This window comes from Kogia breviceps, chromosome 4 (assembly GCF_026419965.1).
Source record: "Kogia breviceps isolate mKogBre1 chromosome 4, mKogBre1 haplotype 1, whole genome shotgun sequence".
Classification (NCBI taxonomy): domain Eukaryota; kingdom Metazoa; phylum Chordata; class Mammalia; order Artiodactyla; family Physeteridae; genus Kogia; species Kogia breviceps.
Window position 1 is genome coordinate 130,110,950 of NC_081313.1, and position 24,137 is coordinate 130,135,086.

Sequence of the window (24,137 nt, forward strand, 5' to 3'; positions counted from 1 at the left end):
AAGGAGTCAGTCTGTGGTAGGTAGAAGGTATATGAATAGAGAAATATAAGCAAGTAGACTAATATAATTTTAAAAGTTTTGACAGAAACTTGCAAGAGAACAACAAAAAGGCAAACAGGGAATTTGTATTCTTTCCCATCTTCTTCCTTTATCCAAGTTAGATTTCAAAGTGAGGACTTTGACTTGTTTGGGCCACTTTAGTAGTCTTAGCCCAAACTTCACTCTGAAGTGATTTGTTTAGACCTTGAAATGGTAAAGGGGGGATAAAGAGAAAAGAAGGAGCATCAACTCTGGGTGCCAAGTCTTTTTTTCTCCCTTTCTTATTTATCATAGAAATTATACCCTTCTCAGGGATCACGATTAAGGCTACTGAGTTCATGCCCCAGTTACTGGCTTCACTCAGCAGATTTTTTGATATTTGGCTGATCCTGTCTCCATCACGTTCCTGGAGGCATTTGTTGGACTAGAGATACCCAAATGGTCTTCTGCATTTTAAATGTACTAAAATTAAAAAGCAGGAAAAAATACATAATTGTTTTAAAGATAATTATTTAGTAGGTGTGAGGGTGGGGCTTATAATAAACTGATCAATGAATCTGTTAAATCAAATTCATACTAGTAAACTGGTCTCAAAGCAGTCATTAACTTTCTAAAATTAAAATCACTCTGTTGTAGCCTAGTGTAAGCGGAATGGATCCACCTTTTGGGGATGCCTTTCGAAGCCACACCTTTTCAGAACAGACTCTGATGAGCACAGATCTCTTAGCAAACAGTTCAGATCCAGATTTCATGTATGAACTGGTAAGTAACATTTTCTTGGATTCTGCTTTAATCTATTTGAGGCAAAGGTGTTGTATTGTTTTTTTATTTATAAATGTCTGAAAAGAAAAAATAATGTGATCAGGCCAAATTTTATTCTTGTCACTATCAGTCTGGTATTTTATTATTTTTTTATTATTTTTTTATTTTTTATTTTTTTGGCGGTACGCGGGCCTCTCACTGTTGTGGCCTCTCCCGTTGCGGGGCACAGGCTCCGGACGCCCAGGCTCAGCGGCCATGGCTCATGGGCCCAGCCGCTCCACGGCATGTGGGATCTTCCCGGACCAGGGAACGAACTCGCGTCCCCTGCATCGGCAGGCGAACTCTCAACCACTGTGCTACCAGGGAAGCCCCTTATTATTTTTTTAAAATTTTTATTTTATTTTTTTGGTATGCGGCCCTCTCACTGTTGTGGCCTCTCCTGTTGCGGAGCTCAGGCTCCGGATGCGCAGGCTCAGCGACCATAGCTCACGGGCCCAGCCGCTCCACGGCATGTGGGATCTTCCCAGACCGGGGCACGAACCCGTGACCCCTGCATCGGCAGGTGGATTCTGAACCACTGTGCTGCCAGGGAAGCCCCAGTCTGGTATTTTAGAAGGGTGTATGAACCCATTGAATATAGTAAGAGGAAAGGTTATCTAAATATCCTTAAGTCTAGTTTTTGATGATGAAGGTAGAAGCTGTCTTTTTAATATGCCTAACTGCTAAAGGACTTTTCAGCTGGGATATTTAGGAATGATAACATTGAGCAAGGCAGATGACACAGAGAATGTGAGACAAAGGTAGCAATTCCAAGCAAAGTCTGAATACACTAATCATTTATTCTCGAGGTAAATAGACACTTAAGATTCTTAAGAAAAAGACTTTAAGAATAATTTGAATTACATGCAACTTAAGAAACACGGAGGTATATAAAAACTGGAAAACTAACACAAATCCGTTAATTTGCTAAAAATTATTGAGTTTTATGCTTAATAGAGGTGAATTTTGTGGTATGTAAACTGTACTTCAATAAAGGTGTTAAAACACACAGAGACATACGTGCAACCAAAAAAAAAAAAAAAAAATCCAAAACCCCACAAACAAATGGAGAAATCAAAACAGAACAAAAACAAAAAACAAACTGGAAAACAAAATTTCCTCATTTTCTTCCTGAGCCTCCACCCACCAAACCTTCTCCCCAGAGATAATTACCACTAACAGAGTTTTTCTATGCATATATAAATATATGAATATTTTAAATTGGATGACATTGATACAGTAGTCTGTAACTTAACTCTTTTTAACATAAAAACGTGGTAAGTAGCCTTTTATCCTAGTACATTAGAGCTTAACTGCATTCCTTTTAATGGCTGCATAGTCTTACTGACATTTAAAAAATCATCTCTCTACTCATGAGGAGTATCATACTCATGAGGAGTTAAAGTACTTTCCCATGCCCAAGAGTTGTTACAAGGTCTTACCAAAGATCTTATCTTTCTGTGGCTGAGTTGCACCTCTCTTTGGATTGCTCTTTACCTCTATGTTTAAATTCTCACTTAAGAAGACATATTCTGTGATGAAGGTAAAGCCTTCGTTATTTGCTTTATAACTGAAGCTTGTTAAAGATCAGGAAATGTAAACCTTTTTTGGGGAAGAGTGTTCACAGTGAAGTTCAAGAGCCCTGAACCATACCTAAGTTTCTCAGGGGACATATTTTCCCTATTTTTTTTTCTTGCCTGAGGAAATGATATTAAATGGAATGGTAGAGTGTCATGTAAGTAGTCTTTATTGTAAAAGCAGACCAGAGGTTGAGTACTGATTTATCAATTTGATACATGAAAGTGAGAATGGAGGTAAATAATTCTTTCCTCAATTACGGTATGTGATTTTTTTTTTTAAACCTCTCTCAGGATAGAGAGATGAACTACCAGCAAAATCCTAGAGACAACTTCCTTTCTTTGGAGGACTGCAAAGACATTGAAAATCTGGAGTCTTTCACAGATGTCCTGGATAATGAGGGTGCTTTAACCTCAAACTGGGAACAGTGGGATACATACTGTGAAGACTTAACGAAGTACACCAAACTAACCAGCTGTGACATCTGGGGAACAAAAGAAGTGGATTACTTGGGTCTTGATGACTTTTCTAGCCCTTACCAAGATGAAGAGGTCATAAGTAAAACTCCAACTTTGGCCCAGCTTAATAGCGAGGACTCTCAGTCTGTTTCTGATTCCCTTTACTACCCTGATTCACTTTTCAGTGTCAAACAAAATCCCTTGCCCTCATCATTCCCTGGTAAAAAGATCGCAAGTAGAGCAGCTGCTCCTGTGTGTTCTTCTAAGACTCTTCAGGCTGAGGTCCCTTTGTCAGACTGTGTCCAAAAAGCAAGTAAACCCACTTCAAGCACACAAATCATGGTGAAGACCAACATGTATCATAATGAAAAAGTGAACTTTCATGTTGAATGTAAAGACTATGTGAAAAAGGCAAAGGTAAAGATCAACCCAGTGCAGCAGAGCCGGCCTCTATTGAGCCAGGTTCATGCAGATGCAGCAAAGGAGAACACCTGCTACTGTGGTGCCGTAGCCAAAAGACCAGAGAAAAAAGGGACGGAGCCTCTGCAGGGCCATGCCACTCCAGCTTTGCCTTTTAAAGAAGCCCAGGAACTATTACTCAGTCCCCTGCCCCAGGAGGGGCCTGTGTCTATTGCAGCAGGAGAGAGTAGCAGCCTTTCTGCCAGCACATCGGTCTCAGATTCATCCCAGAAAAAAGAAGAGCACAATTATTCCCTTTTTGTCTCTGACAACTTGGGTGAACAGCCAACTAAATGCAGTCCTGAAGAAGATGAGGAGGACGAGGAAGATGTTGACGATGAGGACCATGATGAAGGATTTGGCAGCGAACACGAACTTTCTGAAAACGAGGAAGAGGAAGAAGAGGAAGAGGATTATGAAGATGACAAGGATGATGACATCAGTGACACTTTCTCTGAACCAGGTATTGTAGTGCTTGGAGGCTTACTGAATTGACTTTTTGCTACTCTCTTGAAATAGAAAGTTTTACTGTGGATGCTTTCTTTGTCTTAGTTTGGGGATTAAATGACTTAGTATCTTGACTTGGATATATAATTGCTTTTATCTATTCAAACAGCTCTAAAATAATCACTCTTGCTCATGTGTAGTTCATATGCTGATTCCTCGAGGGCTTCTTCTTAATTTATCTTATGTTAAGTGATCTGATTTGTCACTCTCTTGAGCAGCTGTGCAAAGATACCAAAATTGATTGGTTTAAAAAATATTCCTATTTCTGCATGTGTCCCTCTGTTATAACTGAGGTATGTTTGGAGTCCCTAGAATGGTGAACCAAGCAATGATGGTTTATATTACTCATCCCTAATAACCAACAAAGCCTACTTAATGAATAATGTAAAAGAGAGCTTTTTCTTTGTGTCTGCTGCATCTTTCATTTGCACAGTATTTTTCCACTGAAGAAAAATACATGCTATAGTTTAATGAGCATGAAGGAGTCTCTGCTCTATTTGTATACAGTGCATATAAAAAAAAAGGGAGAAAGAAAGTGAAACCTGTGGGGAACTGGTTCACTTCAGCATGTACATGGTTGGGCTCTTGCCACTGTTGGCTTGTACAGTTTATTTATAAAAATGGTGTTGCCAAGTGGCACACAGTTAAATGTACAAGGAAGTGAAGATCTTCACATTTAAGCGAAAGTTATTTTCTTCAAAAATAATGTTGGTACTATAACTTCTACATAAAAGACCAAGTTATTAAGAAAAATATAAATTGTCAAAGAGAGCCCTTTCATTGTTGGAATTTCGGGCAGTATAAATATTGGTATTTAATTATCAGAAAGGTTTTTCAGCCATAGTAGCTATATTGTAGCCAGTGAAGCATATTATTGCCCAGAGACTGTCCTCTTAGTGAAGTCTTTCTTTTGCACAAATGCTTAGATTTATGCATTTGATACAATTAAGTTGTTTGACTTGAGTGGATTTTCCAGTAAGGAAAAGGTGGAGGAAAAGGGTTTATGCCTTTTCTTTGGTTTACTTTAGCACTCAGTATAGTCTAGACAGAACAATTGTCTTTTCTACTTAGCAGGAAAACTTTTCTCTCAACAAGTTAATGAAATCTGCTTTGAGGTGTTTCAAATTGTCTTTGCAGTTCGCAGTAAGTTATATAGCTCCCTCCCATAGGGAGGCCAGAGTGCTCTCCATGAGTGAAAACCTGACAGGTCAGTCCTATTGTTTTGAGTCCCATATTTAGAATTAGGGTAGGAGGGAGGGTAAGGATTGAGACAAGGAGTGATAACTAGGGTGATAACCAGGAAGTGGAAAGTGTGGGGAAGAAAATGCCTTTACCGGCTGGTGCTAAAAGGAATATATAAATCTGAGGGAGTTGTTAAATCCCACTATCACCAAGCAAGGCAGGCAAGGACTATACTGTTTATTCCACTTCTGGTGGTAGTTTTGCTTTTCTTTGACTTTTTTTTTTTTTGGTGGGATCTTAGTTCCCTGACCATGGATTGAACCTGGGCCTGGACCATGAGAGCATAGAGTCCTAACCACTGAATTGCCAGGGAATTGCTGCTTTTCTTTGACTTTTAATTCCAGTTTAAGTTCATCCTTGATCTTTTGACTTGATTTCATGTGGATAAATGTGATGAGAGATGAGTAGGTCCCTATCAAGGTCCACTTGATAAGTTGACCCTCATTTCCATTTTCTCAGCCTTTTGACTCTCGTCGGGAGTGGTGGGGGAGAGCCCTGATTTGTGAGTTTGTTGGTGTTAAGCAACGAACAGTGCTTTAAACAGAGATGTGTTAGCTGGCATTTGGCAGGGTGAAGCCCTCTTCTTGGCACTATTTAACAATGCTAAATGTTTGGATGGCATTTAATTCACTCACTTCCAGTTGACTTGAAGTAAAACCTCTTTGGTTAGTATTACTTGGACACTTCTCACAAATGTCAACAAATGACATGCTTTTTATCCACAAATCAATGATATTTTATGGTATTTTGGGGGCTTATTCACATTTGCTAATGAAAATTTCCCTTCTTCTTGCAATAAAGAGCTAAACAAGTGACTTTAAGAATACAAATGTGAGTTATTGGTGAGAGGCAAGAAGAAATTCTTTGAAGCAGAAAAGTGGGATAGTTATAGTTTCTTCAGAGTGCTAGTTTTAGAGTGGGTTGATTGGTTTAATTTGCAGCAGTTTACAAAGGCCCTTTTGTGATGACTAGCTCCCTTGATGCTGTTTCTTGGCAGTTGGCTACCACAGTGCCTGAGCCTACAAAGCTCCAGGAAAGGTGTAAAATGGAGTTTCAGTCCCTACTCTGGACTTGCTCCCAAGTTTTAATAGAGCCTATTCTGTGGACAGGCTACAACTGTTTGGGGTCATGGAATTACATGGTTGTAAGGCTAAGAATTAGGCCCCCAGAATGAGAGTTTATTTTGTAATCCCTACTAAGGATTTTCATGATTGACATTACCAGCTTAATGGCAGTAATCTGCACTAACCAAAGATGTGTGATCAGAATTTTAGGCCTTTTTGACTACGTTTTGGTAACTGTGTCAGGAAGGAATGAGTTAGATCAATATGGTGATCCATCAAATGAAAAAAAAATGGAAAAGACTCCATGGGAAATGTTACATTAAACAAATCATTGATTTATTTTAAAAAAATTGTGTGGGGGGTGCCTATTTTTATGTTAGGCACTGTGTGTACTAGATTTTTGGCTATGCAGAGATGCACAAAATAGACATGATCCTTATCTTCAATTTAGAGTTGAGTGGGTTTATTTTATTTTATTTTTTTTTTGTGGTACGCGGGCCTCTCACTGTTGTGGCCTCTCCCGTTGCGGAGCACAGGCTCCGGATGCACAAGCTCAGCGGCCACGGCTCACGGGCCCAGCCGCTCCGCAGTATGTGGGATCTTCCTGGACCGGGGCACGAACCCGTGTCCCCTGCATCGGCAGGCGGATTCTCAACCACTGCGCCACCAGGGAAGCCCGAGTGGGTTTATTTACTGTCATGATTTTTCGGACTTCTGATCTTATGTGTACTGTGACTTGGCAAGAGAAAGATTCAGGACAAGAGTTTCCTAAAATTTATTTGACCACAGAACTCATTTGGGATTGAAGACATATTTTATAGTAATAGTGTTCCTCGGAACACACTTCGAGAAATATTTAATCACCTTAAATGCAAAACCAGTGATCTGGGAATATAATTTTCCTGCATTCTACTTGATCACAGTAGTCTCTGTATTGAAAGGCAGATGACTTTAACAAATCCATGGTGTGTGTGTGTGTGTGTGTTATTGTGAGTTCATGGTGTATGCTATTAGAAAATATTAAAATATTAGGTCAAAGAAAACTGATAACCCTTAAGTACTTTTTTGGGGAAAATGCTGAACATATGTAAGTAAATAAAACTGGTTATTAATTTGGGTGGGAGAGAAGAAATCCAAATCCTAATGACTCTTTGGATTTAACGTGGAATATATGTGGGGAAAAAAAATCTGTTTAGACCATTTAACTAGATAGACACAGGCAAAGCAGGAAGCCCATTTGGAGCTGGAGTCATGGGGCCTGAGCCAGTCCCAGCTCTGCCAAATCACTTAAACCCTCCATTGAGCATGTTTCTTTGTGTAAATAGGGTTAATAACCTCTTCCTACCCAGTTCTTAGAAGCTTCAAATGAAACATCTGTGAGTGAAATGCGTGAGTACGTTAAATGAGAGACAGTGTTTTGCCAGAAATCTAGGCCACCTGAGGGAGCATATCAAATAAAGTATCAGGGGATGGGTTGCCTAAGGAAGCTATATGTGAAAATGTTTCCCTTATACTTTGGGCTGGGGTAGACTTAAATGTGGGACACCAGTTCTTGACATTGATAGGAAGATGGGAGTGTTTTGGTTGGTGCTGCCTGTGTTGAGGTGTTCCCAGCCATACTAGGTAGTCTCTGTGAGCCAGTAATTTTAGCTTGGCCTCATGGAGCAAAGGCCTTTTTAAAAATTCCATTTCTGGAGGAAGCATGTAGCCCTTGCACCTTTTCCAAAGCTAGGTTGATAACTGGAATAAGATAAAATCCTTTAATTTAAAGTGATACATTAACACAAGTAAACAAAAAATTATTAGTTTATGTTATCTAACAGAATTTTCAAAAATCAGATTTCCGAAAATGATTGTGTCACTTAACTTTTGCCTCATTTCTTATTTATTTTATTTATTTATTTAAATTTTATTTTTGGCTGCGTTGGGTCTTCGTTGCTGTACGTGGGCTTTTCTTTAGTTGCAGCGAGCAGGGGCTACTCTTTGTTGAGGTGTGCGGGCTTCTCATGCAGTGGTTTCTCTTGTTGTGGAGCACAGGCTCTAGGTGTGTGTGTGGGCTCAGTAGTTGCAGCATGCAGGCTCTAGTGTGCATGGGCTTCAGTAGTTGTGGCACACAGGCTCAGTAGTTGTGGCTTGCAGGCTTAGTTGCTCCACGGCATGTGGGATCTTCCTGGACCAGGGGTCAAACCTGTGTCCCCTGCATTGGCAGGCAGATTCTCAACCACTGTGCCACCAGGGAAGTCTGTGCCTCATTTCTTTTCTTTTTTTTTTTTTTTTAAATTTATTTATTTTTGGCTGCGTTGGGTCTTTGTTGCTGCACACAGGCTTTCTCTAGTTGTGGTGCGCAGGCTTCTCTTTGTAGTGGCTTCTCGCTGTGGAGCATGGTCTCTAGGCTCGCGGGCTTCAGTAGTTGTGGCTTGAGGGCTCTAGAGTGCAGGCTCAGTAGTTCTGGCGCACGGGCTTAGTTGCTCCGGCGGCATGTGGGATCTTCCTGGACCAGGGCTCGAACCCTTGTCCCCTGCATTGGCAGTCGGATTCTTAACCACTGTGCCACCAGGGAAGCCCTGTGCCTCATTTCTTAAGAAGAACTAAGGTTCTCTGTCACATTGCTTGCCATGTTGTTGTTTTGTTTGTTTGTGTTTTTTAATTTGTTTTAAAGTACTACATGAGCATTATAATGCTGTTAAGCCAGCAGTACTACAAAAGCTTGTCTTTACTGTTGCCTCGAAATCATTCTGCTCTCTGAATTGATTCTTTTTTCAAAGGTCATGTTTATCGAGGTATAACAGTAAAATTTACCCCTCTTTAAGTGTACACTTCTTTGAGTTTTGACGAGTGCACGTAATCATGAAACCACCACCACCACAATCAAGATATGGAATAGTTTGATCACTCCCCAGATTTCCCTCCCATTCCTTTATAGTCAGCCTCTCCCTCCACCCCCAACTCATGGCAACCACTTTGTCCCTGTACTTTGCCTTTCCCACAATGTCGAATAAATGGAATCATGTTCCTAATTAACTCTTAATGTGAAGAAAACCTGGCAAAATTCTAAAATTCGATTTTATTTCCAAAATGTGCAGATGTCATTGTTTTCTTAGTGTCATTTCCAGAGGAGTCATGTTTTTAGGAGGGAGAGTGGTCATTTTGCTTGGCCATTGCCATCCAGTTTTTCCTTGCTACCTTAGGTTTAGGGCTGTATACACCCGGTGCACAACCCATCTCCATTGCCCCAGGTACCTAGTACTAATTAGGTGGAGTACCTCTAAGATGGGCATGCTCTGAGGGTGTTTTAGATTTATAGGTTATTCTGTGTTGGGTCTGACCAGTAGTTCTAGCAGTTCAGAATTAAGTATTTTCTGAAACTTCCTATTGGCAGGGAAAATAACTTCTTAAAAAGTGAAGTAAATGCAGATTGCTTCCAATAAAATATTAGTTAGAATAGGCATATAAGTTTTTATTTGAATAGCCTGTGTGAGAACTGTCATTTTTGTACTTTTACAAAAAGGGTATTGTGGGAAGTAGGAAGAAAACCACTGCTGCTTCACAGCATTCTGCCTCATAAGATACCATCCCAGAAATGCACACAGCTTTCTGTCTGGGGATGTTTCAGATGCATAAATATTAGATGGAAGACATTAAACATAATTGTATAGTGTCTAAGTACCATTAACTAATGGTACTTTTAACATTCCTGTGGCTGTATTTCTTTTTAAATTGAAATATAGTTGATTTATACAATGTTGTGTTAGTTTCTGGTGTACAGCAAAGTGATTCAGTTATACATATATATATTCTTTTTCATTATAGGTTATTATAAGATATTGTATATAGTTCCTTGTGCTATACAGTAGGAACTTGTTGTTTATCTATTTTATATATAGTAGTTTGTATCTGCTAATCCCAAACTCCTAATTTATCCCTCCTCCCACGTTCCCCTTTGGTAAGCATAGGTTTGTTTTCTATGTCTGAGTCTGTTTTCTATTTTATAAATAACTTCATTTGTGTCATATTTTAGACTCCACATATAAGTGATATCATATGATACTTATTTTTCTTTCTCTGTCTGACTTCACTTAATACGATAATCTCTAGGTCCATCCATGTTGCTGCAAATGGCATTATTTCATTCTTTTTTATGGCTGAGTAGTATTCTGGTGTGTGTGTGTGTATGTATGTGTGTGTGTGTGTGTGTGTGTGTGTGTGTGTATATATATACACACACACACACACACACACACACACACACACACACACACACCACATCTTCTTAATCCATTCATCTGTCCATGGACATTTAGGTTGCTTCCAAGTCTTGGCTGTTGTAAATAGTGCTGCTATGAACATTGGGGTGCGTGTGTCTTTTTGAATTAGAGTTTTCTCCACGTATATGCCCAGGAGTGGGATTGCTGGATCCTATGGCAACTCTATATTTAGTTTTTTAAGGAACCTCCGTACTGTTCTCCATAGTTGGCTGCACCAATTTACATTCCCACCAACAGTGTAGGAGGGTTCCCTTTTGTCCACACCCTCTCCAGTATTTATTGTTTGTGGACTTTTTAATGATGGCCATTCTGACTGGTGCGAGGTGATTCCTCATTGTGGTTTTGATTTGCATTTCTCTGATAATTAGCAATATTGAGCATCTTTTCATGTGCCTGTTGGCTATCTGTATGTCTTCTTTGGAGAAATGTCTATTTAGGTCTTCTGCCCATTTTTTTTTTATTAATTAATTAATTTTTGGCTGTGTTGGGTCTTCTTTTCTGGGCAAGGGTTTTCTCTAGTTGTGGCAAGTGGGGGCCACTCTTCATTGCGGTGCGCAGGCCTCTCACTATCACGGCCTCTCTTGTTGCGGAGCACTGGCTCCAGACGTGCAGGCTCAGTAACTGTGGCTCACAGGCTTGGTTGCTCTGCGGCATGTGGGATCTTCCCGGACCAGGGCACAAACCCGTGTCCCCTGCATCGGCAGGTGGACTCTCAACCACTGCGCCACCAGGGAAGCCCAGTCTTCTGCCCATTTTTTGATTGGGTTGTTTGTTTTCCTGTGGCTGTATTTCATTATTCTCTCAATCTCATGTGAAGATACAAAAAAAGTGTCATATACTAACCAAAGAGAAACCTAAGGAAGATAAATAGTGTAGTTATCTCTGTTTATTAATCTCTAAATATTTTGAATTAGAGATTTCTATATTAAAAGTTATTTTATAGATTTGGTTTATTATCTTTGACATGTTAATACTGTTTTTTGATGAAAGGAAATGTGTCAAGTGGTAAATAGAGGGGATCTTTTTGTTTCTCCTGATTGGTTTATTGAAATTTATGGAACTTAAAAAATTCGGGGGGGGCTTTCTTTTTTTAAGGCTATGAAAATGATTCTGTGGAAGACTTGAAGGAGATGACTTCAATTACCTCTCGGAAGAGAGGTAAAAGAAGGTACTTCTGGGAGTATAGTGAACAACTCACACCATCACAGCAAGAGAGGATGCTAAGGCCATCTGAATGGAACAGAGATACCTTGCCAAGTAACATGTATCAGAAAAATGGCTTACATCATGGTAAGAGGGGATTGTGATCATATGTTCCCTCCCTTCTTCCCTTCCTTTCTCTTGTTAGTTGTTGTGCAATACTATGTCAGTTTCAGGTGTATTACATAGTGATCTGACATTTGCATGCACCATGATCACCATGATAAGTCTTGGTAATCATCAGTCCTGGATATTTCATGTCACTTTTAAATAGAGATAGTAAATCATATTGCTTAATCATTATACATTATATGTAGGTATTCAACCCTTCCTAGCAAATTGGAGAGTAGGACAGTAGAACTGCTGTATTTGCTATGACTGCTCTTCATTCACAAATAGCTTTTATCAGTATTGAGAGCCATCACCTAAACAGGGAGGAAAGCTTGTGTAAAAATGATTTCTAGTCACTTCTTGTTCTATATATCCTACCCAGGAAATGACCCAAGAGCCTGCTGATTCCTGACCTGTCACAGTTGCCATACACAAGAAGGGTTGGGGAAGAAGAGAATGGGCTCTAGCATCTCTGTCTTTCATTTTTGCCCAATCTCCAGGCCTAAATATAAACAGGGAGATTGGAATCAAAACGGTGGTGGAGAGAAAAGAGGAGAGAAAGAAAAAGAAAGGAAGAACAATTGTGGAGAAAAGGAATGGAGCAGGAAGAATTGAATAGTAAGAGTCAGGAGAGGCTTATAATCTTAGGTAGGCCAGATTTTGAACTGTGAACCCAGGAGGATGTAATTGAGTAGAATTTCTGCAGCACAGATGTTTTTACCTTAATCCAAAGTCTGTACTGAGAAGGTGAGGGGCACTAGTAGGCTTGGAGTTCAGTAAACAGTTTAGTAGTCGCTCATGCTACAGCTATAAGTTGCTACGCATTTTTGACACAGAAATTGTATCAGAAGTATATTTGTGCCTCATTTTCCCTTTCCACTGGCACCCAGGTCTGTACTCTATTATCTTTCAGTGAATAAAGGCCTAGTTTTTGACTTCACATTAATTTTCTACCAGAAATGAAAAGATGGGTCCAAAAAATAGGTCCCAGGTAGCATGTAGTGAGTACTAGAAAAGTTGTTCAGGGTATTGTAGTTCAGAGGACAGAGCCATTCCTCTTGCCTGCAGTGGTAGGGAAAGTCTTCTTGAGTCTTCTGTAATGTTATTTATCAAACTAACTGAAGATGTGGTTTCTGAAAAGGCAATCCTTATTTGTTGGATTTTCGGGTCCAACACAGGAATATATATGTCTGACAAATTTTCAGTCATAGCAGCATAAATGTCTTGGTTTGGGTAAAATTTCCAAATTCGTTCCTGACCATATAGTGTACCCTAGTCCTGATTTTTGTGCGCAGGTGAACTTGGACTCCAGTCCTGAGGTTTGAGATACTTACAACTTCCATGCAGATAATTAAGAATCCATCATACCAGGGCTAGAAACCTTAAGGTGGAGAAGGATTGGGAAAAGGCTGGAGTTGTGCTCTATTACCCCCATTTCTTGCCATCACAAGTGGGAAGGAGAGGAGGCCAGCCCTTCTAGCGTAGGTTGTTCACATGCTGAGACCTCTGAAAAAAGGGGGGAGGGGAGAGATGGGTTTTTTAATATGGCTATATAAAATGTATCTCTTGTTAAATAAAATGATCTCACTTAAACTTCTTTTAAACCATCTATAGGAAAATATGCAGTAAAGAAGTCAAGGAGAACGGATGTGGAAGACCTGACTCCAAATCCTAAAAAACTACTCCAGATAGGCAATGAACTACGGAAACTGAATAAGGTGATTAGTGATCTGACTCCAGTCAGTGAGCTTCCCTTAACAGCCCGGCCAAGGTCAAGGAAGGAAAAAAATAAGCTGGCTTCCAGGTAAATGGTAATCATGTTTACTCATGTGATTGAAGTCTAGGAGGTGAGGTTAGCCTTCAGTGAGCTTTCATAGAGGAGATGGCCCTCGGCCCTTTTTTCGGAAATATACTTTTATAAATACTACAATGAGAGTATTTAAATTATTCCTTTGAAAGTAAATGATGGTATTTATGCTTCATGGAAGAAGTTTTTAAAGGGGAGAGGTGAATGAACTCAAGTGCGTTATAGTATAAAAATGAAAAACATTATCATAGCTCTTTATTTTTTGTTTGTTTTGCAGTAAGTCACTTTTTAAATTGAGCTTTAATTTACTTGATAAATTCTTTACTTTCAGTGTATCCTTCTGTGAGTTTTGACAAACGTATCCAATTATGTAACCACAACCACAGTCAAGATATTGAACATTTTTATCACCTTAAAAAATTTCCTTATGCCTCTTTGTAAAAGTGAACTCCCTCTCTCACCCCTAACTCCTCACAACCACCGATCTGTTTTCTGTTCCTACAGTTGCACCTTTTCTAGAATATAGATGGAATCATATTATATGCAGCCTTTTGAGTCTGGCTTTGATATCACACAGGACGAATTTGAGATTCATCATGTTGTATGGAGGAGTATTGATAGTAGTAGTCCTTTGAAGTGATACACTACAGTGCATCTGTTCACCAGTTGAGGGATAGTTGAGTGGTTTCGAATTTTGTGCAATTATGAATAAAGTCACCATAACTTTGCATTTCTCTTGGGTAAATTCCCAGGAGTGTGTGTTTAACTGTATAAGAAACTGCCAAAGTAGCTATTTCCAAGGTAATGAAGTAAATTAAAACAATATTTACTGTTTTCCAAAGTAGTTGTATGTACTGTTTTACATCCCCTCCAGCAATATATGAGGGTTACACTTATTTCACATCTTCTACACCACTTGGTATTGTTAGTTTTTGTTTGTTTATTTTGGTATACTAGCCATAGCTTTATTTTTGAATCTGTGCTGAAACTTTAAAAAATCAGTTTGGATAAATGATGATATTGTATGTTTTGGGGTGATGATTGAGGCCCTTGATACAAACATCAGTAGGCAGTGATTTTTGATTACTATTAGAAAATGTCTGATAGCAGCAAAATAAAGTATATTCTGAATGTTCCCTTAAAAAAAAAAGTGAACTAATTGCTCCTTCCTTTCACAGGGCTTGTCGGTTAAAGAAAAAAGCGCAGTATGAAGCTAATAAAGTGAAATTATGGGGCCTCAACACAGAATATGGTAAACCTACACTTTTTTTTTTTTTTTTTACGGTACGCGGGCCTCTCCCGTTGCGGAACACGGGCTCCAGACGTGCAGGCTCAGTGGCCATGGCTCACGGGCCTAGCCGCTCCACGGCATGTGGGATCTTCCTGGACCGGGGCACGAACCCATGTCCCCTGCATCTGCAAGCAGACTCTCAACCACCGCACCACCAGGGAAGCCCCAAACCTACACTTTTAACAATTTGATTAACTTCCTTTTACCTTGCTGACTACTCTCTTTTTCTTTGGTTTTGTTTTTTGCTTTCCCTGTATTCTGCCCAGCTTTAGGCCAGCCTAGTTTTTGTTCATCCATTCAGTAAGCTATATACTCACTCTTACTCATTCACGTCCTTCTCTTAGTATGTCTATCTGTGGCTCGCCAAGCCAAATCTCACCTCTATCCTAAAGAGCTCACCTCTTGTGACCATGGTAATCTCTGACTTCCATTTTACAGTTGTGTGCTGGGTTAGCCAATTTTATTAACTAATGTATATTTTAACCTTGGAGTGGATAGTTTAGAAACATGTTTTATAAATGTGATTGTTCATTAGAATCATTTGTGTGTACATGTTAAACTGTAAATTTCTAGGCTTCTTCCCAGATACGCTGAACTGTAATCTATGCAAGTAGAACCCAGGAACCCATATTTTTAACATTACCCCCAGATTACCCTTTTGTTTTTTAAATTTAATTAATTTATTTTTGGCTATGTTTTGGGTCTTCATTGCTGTGCATGGGCTTTCTCTAGTTGCAGCAAGCAGGGGCCACTCTTTTTTGCGGTGTGCGGGCTTCTCATTGCGGTGGCTTCTCTTGTTGCGGAGCACCGGCTCTAGGTATGTGGGCTTCAGTAGTTGTAGCATGCAGACATAGTAGTTGTGGCTCGCGGGCTGTAGAGCGCAGGCTCAGTAGTTGTGGTGCACGGGCTTAGCTGCTCCACAGCATGTGGGATCTTCCTAGACCAGGGCTTGGACCTGTGTCCCCTGCATTGGCAGACAGATTCTTAACCACTGTGCCACCAGGGAGGCCCCTACCCTAGGTTACTCTTATGTAACCATCCTAGTACATATTTGGGAACCATTGGCTTAGATCAGTGCTTCCCAATCTTTCACATCATGACACATGCAGAAAACTATCATCTCTAAGGCATCCTGGAGTATAACAGAGTAGGCTGCTGATGGGAGGAGGCCCTTTTGGGCTGAGAAGATCATTATCTCATACACCTGGAACCCTTCTATAGCGAACTAGCTGGTTGGAAAGCTCTGCTTTTGATCTTCTGTAATAAGAACCACCCCTTCTTTCCCCCTTGCTCTGTTACTCTTCCTTAAGCCTGGTAGCATAAGAGCTCATATGTTCCTTTGCCTCTAAAATTGTCCTCTTCACTGTGTTGCTCTTGGGCTAAATTGTATCTGAAAGTGGAACAGTGGCTAAATGATCGATTATTATTTGTTTCCAGAGGTTTTTTTGGGCTAAATTGTATCTGAAAGTGGAACAGTGGCTAAATGATCGATTATTATTTGTTTCCAGAGGTTTTCTTAAGCCCAGCATGATGTCTGGCACATAAGTGCTCAATAAATGTTGTGGAGTTTTTTCTTAATCCTTTATCTTGGTTATCTTGTTTCCATTTGTGAGGACAGAAAGAGGATTTCCAACTGTGATGTTTACAACTTGTGAAAGGAACTGATGGTTTTATTTATTAATGACCGCACAGGAATTCTAATCAAGGTAAATGAATTAGGTAAAGCAATAGTTGGTTTGTTGGAATGGAGATCTACCCATTTTCCTATTATTCGTTCTTGCTTACTGAAGCATTTTGACCTTGAGCTCTGTGAGTATATATGATTGCAATGTCATGGATGTTCATACTTCATTTTAGAAGCCAGCTGACTCACACTGCAGGGAAATGTGGTGAGCTCCTGGGAGCCTTCTGGTCTTTTTTTCTCTGGACACATGTAGGCATATATCTGTGTGTTATTCAGTTAATAAATTTATCCATAATGATGTACATCTGTGTGGCCATATATTTTTGCATTTGTATATATGTACATGCATGCCCATGCACACATGCTTTCTGTCTGTGATGTAAATATATTCTGGGGTGTGGAACAATTGGGGAATTGGTAAGGGCCAGGAATATGTGTATTTCTGAATGTGTTGTTCTATCTCAAATTGAGTTTTTGATGGCCTTAAATGTTTCTTGTTTCCAAAGCTAGCTTAAAGCCTCTAGATACTTTCATGTAGGAAAAGGCCTGTCTTTATTTTTAAATTTATTTAACATCTCTATTGGAGTATAATTGCTTCACAATGGTGTGTCAGTTTCTGCTTTACAACAAAGTGAATCAGCTATATATATATACATATATCCCCATATCCCCTCCCTCTGGCGTCTTCCTCCCACCCTCCCTATCCCACTCCTCTAGGTGGTCACAAAGTACCTAGCTGATCTCCCTGTGCTATGTGGCTGCTTCCTACTAGCTGTGTATTTTACATTTGAAGGCCTGTCTTTAAAAGGTAGCATTTTCTTCTCAATTAGCATGGAGGAAAAGGATCTTCTCTTTCATTTATTTCTCTTCCACTTCTGTCTTTTTTTTTTTTTTTTTTTGTGGTACGTGGGCCTCTCACTGTTGTAGCCTCTCCTGTTGCGGAGCACAGGCTCCGGACGCGCAGGCTCAGCGGCCATGGCTCACGGGCCCAGTCGCTCTGCGGCATGTGGGATCTTCCCGGACCGGGGCACGAACCCGTGTCCCCTGCATCGGCAGGCGGACTCTCAACCACTGTGCCACCAGGGAAGCCCCCCAGTTATTTCTGACTTCCCTCTTCAATATTAGTCTAGATTGGTCTCTTCTAAGTATCACAAGGTTAGGAATAGCACATCACTGATTTCAAAACAGTGTCTGAAGTAGTAGAGATTTTAGTTCAGACCATAGGAATCCTGTGTGTTGAAATTGGAGGTGTGTTCCCCCCTGCAACTTTATTGAGGTATAATTGAAGTACAATAACTCTACATATTTAAAGAGTATTATTTGGTTAGTTTGGACACATGTATATATACATGTGAAACCAATCAAGATAATGAACACTTTGATCACCTCCAAAAGTTTCATAGTGCCCCTTTGTAAGCTAACCCTCCCTCCATTCCTCTCCCTTAGTAGCCCCGATCTGCTTTCTGTCACTGCAGATTAGTTTACATTTTCAAAATTTTATATTAATGGAATCCTACCATACATTCTCTTTTTCTGCCTGGCTACTTTCACTCTGAATAATTATTTTAAAATTTCTTCATGTCATCTATATCAATAGTTAAATCCTTTTCGTTGCTGAGTAGTATTCCATTGTGTTAGATATATTACAGTTTCTTTATCCATTCACTTATTGATGGATACTTGGGTTGTTTGCTTTTGCTGTAACAGAGCTGCTGTGAATATTTCTGTACAAGTGTTTGGGTGGACATATATTTTAATCTCTCTTGGTTAAATACCTACGAGTAACTGTATAGGAAACCACCAAACTGTTTTCCAAGTAGCTGTACCATTTTACATTCTCCAAAACAGTGTATGAGGGTTCTAGTTGGTCCATATCCTTGCCAACGCTTGGCAAGGTCAATCTTCTTACTTTTAAATAACCTAATGGGTGGTATGTGGCAGTATCTCATTGTGGTCTTAATTTGTATTTCTTTGATTAATGATGTTGAACATCTTTACTGTACTTACTGGCTATGCATATACTTTGTGTGTATATGTGAAGTATCTATTAAAATATTTTGCCATTTAAAAATTTTGTCTTCTAAAAGCTCTGTATTCTAGATACAGGCTCTTTGTCTGATATATGTATTGAAAGTATTTTATACTAGTCTTTAGATTTCCTTTTTGTTTTCTCACTGACATCTTCCAAAGAGCAAAAATTTTCAATTTTGATGAAGTCCAATTTGTCAGTCTTTCCTTTTATATTTTACATTTTTGTGTGTTCTAATTAGAAACTTTGCCAACTCCAAAAATTGTATTTTCTTGTATATTTTCTCCTAGGATTTATATAGTTTTAGGTTTTACAGTTAAGTTTATGAGATCTTTTTCAGGTTAATTTTTCTGTAGGCTAAGAGTTGATTTTCTTTCCCCATATGAATATCCAGTTGATCAAGCACCAGTCATTGAAAGAACTTTCCTTTCCTCATTGAATTATTTTTGTACCTTTATCAGATGAGTTGATCCTATATGTATGGGTCTACTTCGGGACTCTGTATTCTGTTCCATTGATCTATTTGTCTATCTTTATGTGAATATACAGTGTCTTACTGTAGTTGTATAGTAGATTGTGAAAGTCAGGCAGTGTTAGTCCTTGTTAGTCTACTAATTTTGTTCTTTCAAAGTTGTTTTGGCTATTCTAGGTCCTTTGCATGACCATATAAATTTTGGAATCAGTTTATCACTATTTATAAAAAAAGTTTCTTGAAGTTTTGATTGGAATTGCTTTGAATCTGTAGATCAATTTGGAGAGAATTATCATCTTAACAAAATGGAGGCTTCCTATCCATGAACTTCGTTTCTCTTTCCATCTAGTTAGGTCTTCTTTAATTTCTCTCTGACTTGTTTTATAGTTTTCAATGTAGAGTGCTTGACCATCTTTTGTTAGATTTATTCCTAAGTATTTTATATTTTTTGGTGCTGTTGTAAATGGATTCATTTCTGAAATTTCAAATTCTTTCTTGGTAGTATATAAAATGAATTTTTGTGTATTACTCTTTTTTTTTAAACATCTTTGAGTATAACTTTTACAATGGTGTGTTAGTTTCTCCTTTACAACAAAGTGAATCAGTTATACATATACATATGTTCCCATATCTCTTCCCTCCTGCGTCTCCCTCCCTCCCACCCTCCCCATCCCACCCCTCTAGGTGGTCACAAAGCACAGAGGTGAACTCCCTGTGCCATGCGGCAGCTTCCCACTAGCTATCTAATTTACATTTGGTAGTGTGTATATGTCCCTGCCACTCTCTCACTTCGTCACAGCTTACCTTTCCCCCTCCCCATATCCTCAAGTCCATGCTCTAGTAGGTCTGTGTTTTATTCCCATCCTACCACTAATCTCTTCATGACATTTTTTTTTCTTAGATTCCATATATATGTGTTAGCATACGGTATTTGTTTTTCTCCTTCTGACTTACTTCACTCTGTATGACAGACTCCAGGTCTATAATTCAAAAAGAGTCATGTACCAAAATGTTTATTGCAGCTCTATTTACGATAGCCAGGACATGGAAGCAACCTAAGTGTCCGTCAACAGATGAATGGATAAGGAAGATGTGGCACATATATACAATGGAATATTACTCAGCCATAAAAAGAAATGAAACTGAGTTATTTGTAATGAGGTGGATAGACCTGTGTATTACCCTTATACCTTATTTTCTTGCTAAATTTATTAGTTCCAGTAGTAGATATTCCAGTAGATGCCCTGGAATTTTCTATTTAAGCAATCATCATCTGCAAATAGAAATGGATTTATTTATTCCCTTCTGATCTTTATGCCTTTTAACTCTTTTTCTGGCCTTGTTGCAATGTCTAAGACATTGAATAGAAGTGGTGACTGCCTTGTTTGCAGGGGAAACTTTGACCTTTAAGTTGATATTGGCTGTAGGCTTTTTTGTAGATGAGATGCTCTCTATTATTTTGAGTAAGTTTCTTTCTTTTCCTAGTTTCATTTATCATGAATAGATATTGAATACTGTCATTTTCTTTCCTTTTTTTTTTTTTTTGCATTTATTGGAACAATCACATTGTTTTCCTTCTGGTAATGTATCACATATTCCCCTGTTGATATGGTGAATTATATTAACTAATTTTTTATTAAACCAACCTTGCATTCTTGGAATAAACTCTATTTGGCTATGATGTATTTTCCTTTTTATATTAGAGTCTGTTGAAAATATTTTGTAAGATTCTATAATGATATTTTAAATTGGATTCTGTTGTTAGCAAGGATTTTTATATCTGTATTCAAGAGGGTTATTAGTCTGTGATTTTCTTTTTTTGTAATGTCTTTGTCAGGTTTTGGTATTTGAGGATACTAGCCTTAGAGAATGAATTCAGCCATGATCTTTCTTCCTTGTTTTTGACAGTTTGATGAAATTAATTTTATTTCTTCATTGTGCATTTGATAGAATTTTCCATTAAAGCCCTCTGCGTTTTCTTTGGGGAATACTTTTTGATAAATTCAATTCTTTATTAGAAATGAGCTGTTCAGATTTTCCATTTCTTCTTGTTAAGTGGCATTTTCAATAAATTTGTCCATTTCATCCAAGTTTTTGAATTTGTTAGCATAGCATTTTCTTATTATCCTTTTAATGGCTGTATTCAGAAGTCACAACCCCTTTTTCATTCTAGGTAGAGGTGAGCAAGCCCTCTAGCTGGGGATGGGGATGAGGGTGGGAGTGGTATCAATTTTGTTGATATTTTCAAAGAACCAGCTTTTGGCTTTGTTAACTTTCTCTGTTGTGTGTTTGTGTTCTGTTTTATTAATTTCTGCTCTTATCTTTATTATTTCCCTCCTTATTTACTTTTGGTTAACTTTGCTGTTTTGTTTTTAAGGCTTCTTAAGGTGGGGAAATTTGTTGTTGTTGTTTTTAATTTATTTATTTTATTTTTGGCTGCATTGGGTCTTTGTTGCTGTGCGCACGCTTTCTCTAGTTGCGGTGAGGGGGGGCTACACTTCGTTGTGGTGTGCGGGCTTCTCATTGCGGTGGCTTCTCTTGTTGCGGAGCACGGGCTCTAGGCACGCGGGCTCTAGAGCACAGGCTCAGTAGTTGTGGAACACGGGCTTAGCTGCTCCACGGCATGTGAGATCTTCCCGGACCAAGGCTCGAACCCATGTCCCCTGCATTGGCAGGGGGATTCTTAACCACTGCACCACTGGGGAAGCCTGGGAAATTTGTTTTTAAAGCTTTATCTTTGAAGGGCTTTGTTCTATTTATTTACTGAACATTTACTAAGACCCTATGAGTCAATATACCAGGCACTGTCATAGTTGTGAAGACAAGTAGGGCAAATTGCTTACAGGATAGTGGACATTGATACATGTCTACAATCTGTTATCAAAAGTGGCACATCGTTTAATTATTAGTCTCTTTGGATAAGAAAGCTTACAACCGTCACTGCTTAATGTTTTCTTATATGTTGAGTATCTGTTATTATATAATTAAAAGTAAATTCTTCATGTTAATGACATGCTCCAACTGTCCTGTTACATCTTACAGATAATTTATTGTTTGTAATCAACTCCATCAAGCAAGAGATTGTAAACCGAGTACAGAATCCAAGAGAGGAGAGAGGACCCAACATGGGACAGAAGCTTGAAATCCTCATTAAAGATACTCTTGGTAAGAAGAATACTGGATAAACTAATAACAAATAATAACGTATAGTGTAAGGTATATGATTCAAGGGAATATTCAGAATTCTTTTAAGGAAAAACTCAAGTGCTCTCATTGTAGTTACCTCCCTTTATGAGAAGATTTGTCTTTTTAGAGTTAGCATTCATAAACACGTTCTGCTGGTTACCACGATTGATTGACTGATTGATTGATAGACAAGAAGTGATTAATAAGGATGCTTACTAGGCTTACAAGTGGGCAGGTGAGCGTTGCGCTGCCCCACAATTTATTATTTAGACTTCATCACTGAACTATTTTAACACTTAGGAAAGATAAACTTCTAGCAACTTTAACCTTCTGTGGGGAAAATAAAGATCCCTGACCTTGTCAAGCCTGCAGTATATACTTCAATAGAGGTTCTTACCTATTTGTTTTACTCTTTCACAGGATTCTAACAGACTTGATTATCCCTGAACAGATTATACCACATGGGGAAGAACAGAGAGGCGGGCATCCAGAAGTCAGGCAGAGTGGTACCTGACAGGGAGGGTCGAGGTAGCTAATGTAGATATAAAGACATGCAAACCCAAGAGGCCCCAGGAGCTTGGCTGCCACAGGAGCAAATCACCCTATGATCAGTAGCATCCCAAGGGCATTACAGCATAACACAAGCCATGAAAACCCTGAAGCATCATAAAATTGCTTCAGCTATATTATATGTTCTTTGTTTAACAGTTTTTATTCTAGGACTGTCTCTTAAAAACTGGTTCTTACATAGTCGTTGCGTAGAGTAGTAAATTTCACTTACCTAAGAATTTTCTTCCAGTTCATTTTTCCCCAGGATGCTGACTGTATATTGAATCAGGTCACTTAAAAGAATTAGAACTTACTTTTCAATCATTAATTAGTTATTTACCTGAATTTTAGAGTGCCAAACACTATAATTAAAAAAATTTTTTTTAATTGTAATTATCTTAGAATTTGTTAAGACAATTTTTCTGACTTCCAGTTATTATAAATTCATTCATTCCACAAAACTTTTTCAATGCCCACTATGTTGCCAGGTGTTGGGAGATACAGGGATTAAGTAGAGACTTGGTTGATACTCTTCTTAGATGCTTGTAATCTAAAAATGGAAGGCAAATAATAGAAAACCAAAAATAATAATAATAACTTTGTGGTAACTGCTATGAAGAAATCACGATGCTTAGATGCAGTAGAGTAAGCAAGAATATTTTATTTCTACTTATACAGAAATGCTCCTTGTATAGAAAATCTGCTACCCAAATCATTGCATTTTCTTTAATTGAAAATAAATACACATTTAATGCTTCCATGCACTTAGTAAGTTCCTTATGGTTTTTGAAATGTTTTATTAATTTCTCTTGTCAGCGTTGTGTTCATACTGAACGTAAAATATACTACTCTTTCTGTAGGGCAATTTGGAATCATTAGTAAAATTAGCAAGGCATATAGATTTTAACCCAACAATTTCATGAAATTTGACAACTTTCATGTTTAAAGGCCAAAGGAGAAGATCTAAAAGAGAGATTAAGAGATGAGAAAAAAGAATTCCTTAGTCTAGGAAGGGGTAAACAGCTAGCATTTATATAGTACTTACTATGATCCAGGATCTATCTACTCAGATTGTTTAGTGATTTACTTCCACAGTTCTGTGAAGGAGGTATTATTATCCTGGTTTTACAGATGAGGAATTGGAAGCCCAACAAGGTATTAAGTAACTTGCCACAAGTCCTACAGCCAAGTGGCAGGACTAGGATCTAGAAGTAAGTTCTCCTAGTTGCAAGTGCTTGCACTATACCCATGTATCATAACTTGACCCTGTCATCTGACACTCATCTATAGTTTCTGAACTGTATAGTTCCCAAGTGGCCCACTAATTGCCTCATCCAGTAGACTTACTTGAGAATTTATTTTTCTTGACATTCTGTGTAACATTTGATTCTTTTG

At 38.6% G+C, this 24,137-nt stretch overlaps 1 protein-coding gene across 3 annotated transcripts in view; it reads left to right on the plus strand.

Annotated features, from left to right (window-relative positions):
- Nucleotides 1-24,137, plus strand: part of CREBRF (CREB3 regulatory factor) — a 68,134-nt gene that overhangs the window by 29,078 nt on the left and 14,919 nt on the right. For all 3 annotated transcript variants that reach the window (XM_067031887.1, XM_059061697.2, XM_067031888.1), the window contains 6 exons: nucleotides 676-801; nucleotides 2,712-3,798; nucleotides 11,509-11,703; nucleotides 13,339-13,528; nucleotides 14,710-14,783; nucleotides 22,050-22,172. In XM_067031887.1, the coding sequence (XP_066887988.1) occupies nucleotides 676-801; nucleotides 2,712-3,798; nucleotides 11,509-11,703; nucleotides 13,339-13,528; nucleotides 14,710-14,783; nucleotides 22,050-22,172 (1,795 nt within the window). The remainder of the gene's footprint in view (nucleotides 1-675; nucleotides 802-2,711; nucleotides 3,799-11,508; nucleotides 11,704-13,338; nucleotides 13,529-14,709; nucleotides 14,784-22,049; nucleotides 22,173-24,137) is intronic.